Below are 11082 nucleotides of genomic sequence, written 5' to 3'. Positions count from 1 at the left end.
AAGATTTTTTAAATAAAAACAACTAAAACTTCTTTTCAAATCATTTCAATTCATCTCCTTTCTCACTTAAAAAAAAAAACTCAAGAACCTAACTTGTTTTAAAATCATTTGAATTCTTTTCTTTTCTCTCTTTAAAAAAACTCAAGAACATAATGTATATTCAGAATTGTAAATAAGTTACTTGGATGTAAAGTTTGCCAACTATAAAATGAATATAGTGTGTGGCTTTGTGCCATACTGTACATACTTGCAATAATCGAAAAATATGAATATAAAAGCTTTTATTTTCTTATCTTTTTCTTTTTGCCAACCAACCAAAGGTTGGTTTCATTGGATACCTACTACATATTCTATCTGCTACATATATGGTTTTTTTTGTTAATCATATTTTTAATTCAAGTCTTAAGTTTATTGCCATATTTAAAACACATTTATGTGAAAGACTAGATGATGTTCATACAATAAATGGAATAAAGTAATAAACATATGTAATTTTTTTTTAATGAGACATTTAGCGTTTTTTCCTACAATTAAGCTGCTACATCTACACTAGCTTGTACGATGTGTGAGCGTGTGTAAGAAACTACGAATGGTCAAAAAGTTATTTTTTCATTTAATTAGAAAGTCTAGTTTCTCCAAATGATTGGAGCAAGAGTAGTCAAACCTATAACTTTTGACCGTTCACACATTAATTTCACTCCACTCTATTTAAACATATATATTTTGCCACCCCCTATGTTGTAGTCCCCATTCCTTCTCTCATACACAAACACACAATATTTTCAAATCTATATAATAATACCATCATCCAGTGATCATACATATGTATGAGTGTATAGCTAGTGTGTACATTGTACTTATATATATAAAAAATTATTTTTTGTAAATATTATATATACACACCAATCTGTCTGTCTCTCCCTCTCTGCTTTCTTTCAAGAGATGCTCATATTCATCAAGATCCAATCACACAACCCATTTTCATGAACACTTAATTAGTACTTAACCCTCTCTTAATATTTCTCTTAATTATCTCTATCTCTAAATTAAATGGAGCCACAACATCCATCTTCACAATCTCATGCTGCTAGTTTTCCAATCATAGCGGTTGCCATTATTGGAATATTTGCAACAATCTTTCTTTTAGTCTTTTACTATATTTTTGTCATCAAATGTTGTCTCAATTGGCATAGAATAGACATTCTCCGCCGTTTCAATCTTTCTAGAAACACAAATAATACTCACCAACCTCTTTATGTTTCCACTACTCCTGAACCCAAAGGTCTTGATGAATCCGTTATTCGATCCATACCCGTTTTCCATTACCAAAAAGAACCGGATTCGGATAACGAATGTGCGGTTTGTTTAGCCGAGTTTCAGCATTTTGAGAAGCTTAGAAGGATACCAAATTGTGGTCATTTGTTTCATATTGATTGTATTGATGTTTGGTTACAAAATAACCCAAATTGTCCTCTTTGTCGAAATAGTATATCTATACCTTCACATTTCCCTTTATTAGAAAATCCACCACCACAAGTTGTGAGAAATGAACAAGATTATGTTGTGATTGAATTAAATAATAATAATAATAATAATAATAATAATAATAATAATAATAATAATAATAATAATAATAATAGTGAGACAAGAAATATCGATGGAGACGTCGAGAGACGAAATTTGGGTCATGAATCGAGAAAGAGGACAAAGAAGTTGATGAAAAAATATGGTCATAATGTAACAAGTATTGGAGATGAATGTATTGATGTTAATAATGGTAGAAGAAAGGGTAGTGATGAACAATTTTTAGTACAACCGATTCGAAGATCGTTTTCGATGGATTCGGCCTTGGATCGACAACTTCTTTTGGCGGTTCAAGAAATCGTTCAAAGGACGAACTCGATGAATAACAATGTAGTTGATGGAACGAAAGTAAATGATGGATGTAGTAGCAGTAGTAGTAGTAACACTAATAGAGTAATTGGAAGAGGTTTCTTTTCATTTGGGCATGCAAGAAGTGCAATTTTGCCACTTCATCTAACACCATAAATTTAAACTAGTATATGAATTATTATTATTATTTTTGGTGGGTATACATATATTAGATAGTTGGCATTAGTCATTTGTCATATACTCATATATATTTTTTTTGTAATGTAGTTTTTTGAACTAGATTTATTAATTTTTTTAATTTATTGGGAGGTGAACTTTGGTTCATCTTATTTGGTTGGTCCAATGTATGATTGAGAATTTCTAAAAGCATCATTTTAATGCATGATTGAAGGATCGAGACTTGTGGTATTATTGTGCATGTGTGTAGAGATGAAAGGGAGACAAAGTTTTTGATGACCAAATATATCGTGTGGATATGGATATCTAATTTTCTATGTGTACTTATTAACTTTTTAGATTGTTTTACGCAAAAGGCATTCATGTTAAATGACATTTTGATGAAAAAAAAATACAAGTTTGTTAAAGATTGATTCCTTTATCTATATCTGTCTCAGGAAATCTATTTTTCGAACTTTCAATTTTTCAACATTCAACATTTAACAATATACACCATATCAATAATCTACACTAATCGCCGTTACCACCACCACCACAACACCACCCGTCGCCGCAACTCGCCACCACCGTTACATTGCTTGAACATATAATCACCACCACCATAGCCGCCACAACCACCAATCTCTGACTGAACCACCGCTACCACCATCCGTCACCGCCACCGCTGTCGCCGCATTACATCACCACCACCGCCGCCACCTCTATCACCGCCGCAATGCCCGAATACTTTTCTCTCGTTGACCGAGACGCTTAAGAAATAAGTATATTTTTACCCCCAAAAAAAGGGTACGTTGGCCTAGCCTGCTTGCCGCCGCCACCACTGCGGGTTGAGGGCGGGTTGGGGTTGGGCGGTTTATGAAGCCACTGAAAGTTTGGGAGGGTAGCACGCGTGGAACGGTCACATGACGTTGAATCCGACTATTTGAAGCAGAAAAAAAAAACAAGGAAAAAACGTTTTTGTGGCCGGAAAAATGGAGCGGCCGGAAAGTGTGGCGGCCGGATCTGTGAAATGATAGTTGGGGAAGAATCCTACGCATCTACCTATGTTGTTTATATTTGATAAATTCAATTTAAATTTTCTACTTACATATTTAACTAAAAAAGTGACTTCAAGTAATTTATACTACTATCAATTTATCATTGTTATTTAATTTATATTATATATATTAATAATTATTATTTTTATTATGATAATTATTTCAAATTTTAAATAAATAAAAATAATGTTTAAATTAAATATGAAAACAAAAAAATTTATGAGGGTTGGAAAAATTATGGATACCACTAAAATAGTTGAAAGGGTTGTTTGGGAAGGATAGAATGATAGAATGAGTTAGACAAAATTTTATCGTTGGATTTAAAAGTGTTAGAATTTTGAAAGTCATGATTATTGACTCCTTTCCCTTATATATTGGGTTTTGATCATTTGAAAACTAAAATTTTCGTGAAAAACTAGAAAATTGACCAAAACACACTGTAATCTGAATTTAACACAATGTGTTTTAAATATGTTTTTCGAAAACACATTGAGTTAAGTTCATATCACAGCGTGTTTGAACAATTTTCTGATTTACAATGCTATCAAAAACACACTGTGATTTAAAACTTAATACAACGTATTTTAGATTAAACAATAAAAACATGTTATGTTTTATAAAATCAAAATTAAAACACATTGTGTTAAATTCAGATCACAGTGTGTTTTGGCCAGTTTTCTAGTTTTCACAGAAAATCTAGTTTTCAAATGAACATTTCACATTCTTTATATTAGTCTTCGAGCAATCTTAAATTATATATATATATATATATATATATTTAAAGGAATCAAAATAATAGCATGTGTTTGTAACATCCGCGGTTTGGATTTGTTTACGTTTTATGGTTTGGATGCAAATGCGACTAATTTTCTTAGCGGGAATCAATAATCGAAATCGCTGTGAACACTAATTTAAGGAAATTATTGGTGTTGCTTAATGTGGAGCAAAATTTATTTGTCGGAAGCTAAGTAGACAATTAATTAAAATATATTTTTTGAAAATGGTTAGTGAATAAAATGTTGGTTATTAGTAATAATAATAGTGAATTTATTGAAATTTGAAAACATTCATTTATAACACTCAAAATGCACATGTCTTTCAATCTCCTCTATATAAGCCCTTGAGAAACACTCAAACAAAAGAGAAATAAAAAAAAAAAAAACCATAAACACACAACACACAAATCACAAAATATTCTCTCAAAAACTCTCAAATCCCACATGAACACACAACTATATCTTTGCCTAAAAATCATCTATTTCTCTTGTATTCTATAAATCTAGCAACAAAACATCACTATCTTCATCATCCATTTCATATTCTTGAGACAAAGTATAAAACTTTTATATTTTATTTTCTATAAAATTTGTGAACTTAAGTACTTAACAAGATCTACAAACTTTCCATTTTCAAGTTTCTAACTTTTTACTACCAAAAGTTTCACATACATCTATTTTATCTAGATCCAAAGTTTTTTGTGTTTTCGTAATGAAAGTGTTCATCTTTTTTTTTAAGAGTCCATATGCTTACTATTGTTTTTCAATAGTGATAAGGAACGTAAAGGTGCAACTGGATTTTTGAACCTAACAACGATTCTAAAGAAAAACGTTTTGAGAGTTCTTAGGGAAGAACACACAAATCTGGTCAAGAACACTCAAATCTGGAAACACTCAAATCGTCAGAAACTCTCAAATGCTCAGAAACACTCAAATCCTCATAAACTTTCAAATGCTCAGAAACACTGAAATCCCCAGAAACACTCAAATCCCTAGAAACACTCAAATGCTCAGAAACACTCAAATGGTTAGAAGACTCAAACATGCAGAACATGCAAACAGCCAAAACTCTCAAAATGATTAAACACGCAAAGATGGTGAATGTTAGTCAAACCTAGTAAACTTGATGACTCGTAGATACTTGTGGATACTATGCTTGACGTTATTATGTGCTTAGCTATCAAACGAGCATCAGGTGAGTTTCGTAATCCCCCTTTCACATGTTTTCATGGGGCTGAAAAGATACAAATCGTTTTCTGGTAAAACGTATATATATTTTTGTTACTATATCGTATGATATTGTGCAACCTATTTTGGATACGATTATGTTTACATATTTTGGATACACTTAATAATTTCATAATTTGGATACGTTTATGAGTACATATTTTAGAAACATCATCGGTTTCACATTTTGACATACATATTTGATTTCATATTCGTTTACACTATGGATACTTTAAATGTTATCTCAATTATAGATTGTACTACATGATACCCTGTGTGTGCTACTACTATCTGTGTGTGCTTTAGCCAGGTAAGGTTTATGATGGTAAGCGGCTTCATATCGTATTCATTTTAGCCAAGTCTATGACCGTAAGCGGCTTCATGTTGTATTCACTCTAGCCAGGTCTATGACCGTAAGCGGCTTCATATTGTATTCATTTTAGCCAGATCTATGACCGTAAGCGGCTTCATTTATTCACTCTAGCCAGGTCTATGACCGTAAACGGCTTCATGTTGTATTCATACTAGCCAGGTTTATGACCGTAAGAGGCTTCATGTTGGAATTCACTCTAGCCAGGTCCATGACCGTAAGCGGCTTCATATTGTTATTCACACTAGCCAGGCCATTTTTATGACTGTAAGTGCACGATTGATATACAAACTAGCCAGGTCATTTCTATGACTATAAGGGCTTATAGGTATTCAGACATTGTTATTCTCGTATTCATACTTAACGGCACAAACGAATTTAAGAAAATTATTTGTGATTTAAATGAGGATTTAAGAAAACAATCACAATTTTAACCCTACAAACTCACCAACCTTTGTGTTGATGCTTTTTAGTATCTTTTCAGGTGTGCAACTTGAGAATGTTAGAAGTGGCTAAGGAGCATAGCATGCATGGTGTACTTTAGCAGACTCAGATTACGATTTGGAGCTGCATATCTTTGTGACTTTGGTTGCTTTATGTTTAGACTATGGCCTTATCCTAAGTGAATCTCTCCCCTGCGTGGGAGTTTATGTATGTTTTGTTGGATGTTAATTCTATGTTGCATGTTTGAGTTCAAATTTAATGAAATGTGAGTTAAATTAAGCATACAATTAGTTCATCTACGTATAATCCATGACGCGTGTACTATATGTTGCATCCCGAGTTTTACGCCTTAGTCGGGGTGTGATAGTGTTAGATGATGATTAACATGTGTTGGGATCAAATCTTTAACATGAACCACGTTGTCTTGTTATCATTTAACAAATAATAACAAAATATATGTCATATTCTAAATTTAAAAAAAAAGATGTAAATAACAAGCAAAATAAATTAATGACCAAACTAAATTTAAAAGAATAAAATCTTTTGTAGAAGAAAAAGTCATGATTTACCTATAATTGACAACAAAATAAATTAAAAGAGTTAAAATTAACAATAACATAACAATTCAATATCAATAATGAACAAACATGAACAAAATACCAAATATTAAATTAAAGTGATATAAAAAAAACATATGTTTGTTGAGAAGCTATATGACTATTATTTTTTTTAAAAGATAGAAAGGAGAGAAATGATAAAAAATGATTAATTAGTAAAAATTTATTTAGGTTTTATATATAATAACTTTTGAGAACTTTAAGGATAGTAAATATCTTTGAAGTTTAAAAAGATTTATTTTGATAATAAAAGATTTATGATACATTATAAATATAAATATATATTTAATAAGCAAAAAAAATAATCTAGAAAGAAGGAGAGAGCTAGATTAATTAGGAGGGAGAATGAGGTTTTAAAAAAAGACTAGAGGTGCCAAGTATACCCCAACTTGCTCTTTTAGTTAGGGGGAGGGAGCCGGAAGGCTCATCTCCCTCAACCCTCAAGTTTATCCAATCAAATTACTCCACCTCATTTCAACCCTCTAACCTTTTTTCAACATTTTTTTAGTGGCAACCATCACTTTCAACCTTTTCTTCACATTTTAATAATTTATCCTTAACATAATAAACTTTACACAACTAACCCCTTTTCACTTTTTGATTTTCAATTTGAATCTGATTTTGTCGTTTTTTTGAATTTGACTGTTATAATAAAAAATAAAACCACATACATTTTAATTTATATGTTTTATTTAGAACAAAACACATTACGTAATATTAAAAAAACACATTACATAATAGTAAAAAAAAACATTACATAAATAAAATAAATAAATTTACACTATGCCACAAAAAAAAGTTTGAAAAAAAAAACAATTATTATTATTATTTAAATTCAAGTTTTTTAGAACTGAATATAACTTATATTTAGACATCAAATATTATTATTATTTATTATTTATTTTATTTAATAAATAAAACTGAATATTAATTCAAGTTCAGCATGTACTCTAGGAGGAAACAAAACTTTTCAGCAAATTTACATAAATGGTTCCTGGCATATGCAAAGTTACATTTTCGTCCTTGCAAAGTTACATTTTCGTCCCTGCAACACTTCCCTCTTCTTCAACCCTCCGCGAGTTCACAACTCGCTACCTCCATCTCGCGCTCAGCTTGCTCAGCCGGCACCCGAATCTCGATCAGCCCTCCCCAGCTCGCACCCAACTCGCTCAGCCCTCCCCTTCGACTCCCTCCACCCTTATATTATAGATAGATTTTTCAGTAAAATTAAATTTCTCCGCTCAAAAAAAATATTGCGTGGAAACCAAATGTTATAAACTAATATCCTTTTTTGTTAAGTGCCTATAAGTTTGATATTTGTTTACAACTATAGGTGTATTTTCTTTACACAACGTAAATGTTATTATGATTCTTTAAAATTTTTCACATGTTCAGAATTTTTATAATGTACATTTTTAGGAATGAATATAATTAATTGAAAATCTGAAGAAAAAACATTGCTGGTGTGATTTTTTTTTTGTTTTTAGTGGAAACATAGCTAGGCTAGCTGCAGTCGTATAGGTCTCCACAATACAAACATAAAAAGTCAATGTTAGTTTGAAAGGGAAAAAATGGTCATCGATCATGGTCGGAATTCGGAACGCTCTTTTTAGTTTTTCTAGTGGTCTTGGTATTATAGCTTACTAGCTTAGTTATTTAAACATGAATAAAATCTAATTCTAATTAACTTTTTTACGTTTATATCGAAGTACTTAAATTAATCAAATGTTAAAGTTATATAGATAATTTATTTATATGTTATTTTACGGTTCATAGATCTTTACTTATCACCAACAGTAAATTTTTATATTGCTGATACATGGTCTATTACGTTGCCTAATTACAGGTCTGCAGTTACTGATACAGATGAATGCCCTTCGAAATATTCCAACGAATTTATACAAGACCTGATCCTGCGTTGTTTGCTGGTACAAATGAATGGCTTTCGGCCCATGGTACTTCTCTTATAACCATGTTGCTGAGTCCTAAAGTTTAAGTTTTGTTGTAGAGTCACTTACTTGAAGTTATTTTTTTAATCTTTATTGCAGGATTATAAACAGTAACAGCCCACAATTTTCTAGTATGCCCTTTGTACTGTTATAAAAGATACCATTAACAAGAAACAACTATGATACAACTGAATGATACTTATGTGACCAACTGTTGCAGAGCTTAGATTCAGAGAAACAGATTAAGTTTTCAAAGTTCAGTTGCTGCTGCTTTTTCTGAACGTGACACTTCAATAATGAAGTGCGCTAATGCTGCCAAGATTGCTGGCTTTGTTCTTGCCACTTCTGCCTTTGTTGTCTTGGTAGGTCTCTCGATTTATTTTTATACGAGTAGTTTTCTTATCTAAGATTATTATTTTTGTATATGCAGATGAGTCACGAAAGTCTATTATAAGTGGATTCAGGGCTGAGATCTCTGTGTTGATAGTTGGACGTTGTTTCTTAAGGGTGGGTCCTGGTATTTAGTTCTTGCATTGTTCACGCTTGTTATAGTAGAACTAGTATATTCCGTTAGAAAACTTAGTAATTGGGTACTTTTCAGTTGGAAGCACCTGGAAGGCTAAAGCTATAGTGTGTGATCTGAACACTCCATTTCCTCAGTTTTTGAACCCTTCTACATGCCTACAAAGAACAAGGTTAGACTGCTCGTAATCGTGTTACTTTGTCTATTAATCGATATTGTAGATTGTTGCCAAGACTAATGTGGGTATTTGGACGCAGATACTTCACACAAGTAAAGATACCATGGATTTCTAATATATATATGCTTCATCAAAATTACATCAGAATATGGTGCTATGAAGAAGTGGCAAATAGTAGAATGATACAAGACATCAGACTTTTTGATGTTAGTTTTATGTAGAAGTTTTTTTGGATATCAAATGTCAATAACAGTTAATGCAATGTATGATAGTTAGAGATTGAATATCATATATATGTTTCAATTCAAATATCAGATTATTTAATTGTATAGTTATTATCTATTTAGCTCAAAAAATGTTGGTTTTAATATAAGCAATGGCATATATAGCGACAAATGAAACGGAACAGGAAAATTTGGCCATAATTAGTGTCGCATATAGCGTTGTGTTTAGTGACTTGTTTGAGATTAGCGTCAACGTTACCGTCATAGTAGTCATGTCGCTAAAAAAAAGTTAGCGACACGACATAGATGTCGCTATTACTATAGCTAATTTTAGCGTCTTACATATTAATGACGCCAAAATCTGCGACTTTTTTCTAGAGACTTCTCACTTGACATCGCTATGCAAGTCGCTAGCTTGAAATATGTCACTAATTAAGTCGCTAAACATGTCTCTAAATGGCATTTTTCTTGTAGTGTACGTTATCTATTTCGCAGGTATAGGCCGGATCCAATAGGCTCATCGACACTTCATCGATGGGGTCGTCGATGAGGATGCTATTGGTAGCAACCTCTTCCACGACTCTTCGATGGCATCTTCGTCCCTAGTCATCGATGGATCGAAGTGCAATGACGAGCGTGTGTGGGGTATGCGTTTTTTTTGTTCTTTTTTTTCCGTTTATATATATATACTGTATAGATATGTATATATATATAGATACGTGTGTGGATGATGTATATATGTATATGTGTGTAGGTCAGACTACTACAAGGAAAGGAGCAGTTTCATTTGTCATCTTTAGCCCCTCTAAATTCAATACATATATATTATTTTGAGTTTAGTCATCTTTAGTCCTTTAAATACTAGTTTTTTAAAAGTTTCATAGTATCGACATATTCATAGAATTATTAATATATTTTTAATATTTTATTTTATAAAATTAGGAATAACGGTTTTATCTATTTTGAGTAAATATAAAATAGATAAAATATTAAGAAAGAGGTGTGGAAGAGGTGGATGAATAGAGAGAAAAGTTAATGTGACAGTGTGGAATAAGTGTATAAGAGGTTCACATTGTATAAGGCCTAATGCCCTATGTAAATACATTTCCACGTTCATCATTGTAGTATTAATATTCATTTTTTTTAATTATTACGTCTTTTACTTATAATAAAGTTAAACAAAAAATGTCAATTTATTCACACTTCAAAATAAATAAATAATACTCGTAAAAGTTAAACAAATATAATAATGTCTACACTTATAGATGTATGATAAAATATTCACACTTACATATATGAAAATGTATAAATTGCTGATATTTAAAAGTGAAAAATCATTTGGGTGTAACAATTTGTAAATAACATTAATATTTATTCATGCTTATAAGTGTAAATAATAATTTCTTTTTACAATCGAAAAGTGTTTCATATTTATGAATGACAAAATCTTATTTCAGGTGTTAAAATAAAGTTTTTAAATGTAAAAATGTAACACCGTCATTTTAAAAACCTGGATTTCAAAAACAACTTTGTCAAATGGCGTTTAAAAAGTAGCGGAAAATGATCACTTTAAAACTGCTCCATCCGTAACCGGAAATAGTGTTACTAACGTGCATCATCAAAACAAATTAAATGAAATCCAAGTTATGACACTAACATAATTGCCA

General features: G+C 31.3%; 1 protein-coding gene across 1 annotated transcript; it reads left to right on the top strand.

The window, feature by feature from the left end:
• Positions 1 to 882: 882 nt before the first annotated feature.
• On the top strand, positions 883 to 2059 carry LOC122585780 (RING-H2 finger protein ATL16). Its single transcript, XM_043757903.1, has one exon. The coding sequence runs from the start codon at positions 1051 to 1053 to the stop codon at positions 2047 to 2049; it is 999 nt and encodes a 332-aa protein (XP_043613838.1). The 5' UTR covers positions 883 to 1050; the 3' UTR covers positions 2050 to 2059.
• Positions 2060 to 11082: the final 9023 nt, after the last annotated feature.

Source organism: Erigeron canadensis, chromosome 1 (assembly GCF_010389155.1).
Source record: "Erigeron canadensis isolate Cc75 chromosome 1, C_canadensis_v1, whole genome shotgun sequence".
NCBI lineage: Eukaryota > Viridiplantae > Streptophyta > Magnoliopsida > Asterales > Asteraceae > Erigeron > Erigeron canadensis.
This window is presented reverse-complemented; position numbering and strand designations above follow the sequence as displayed.

Bases quoted from the DNA above. Each gene is read 5' to 3' on its own strand.
- LOC122585780 (XM_043757903.1), top strand. From the start codon at position 1,051: ATGGAGCCACAACATCCATCTTCACAATCTCATGCTGCTAGTTTTCCA.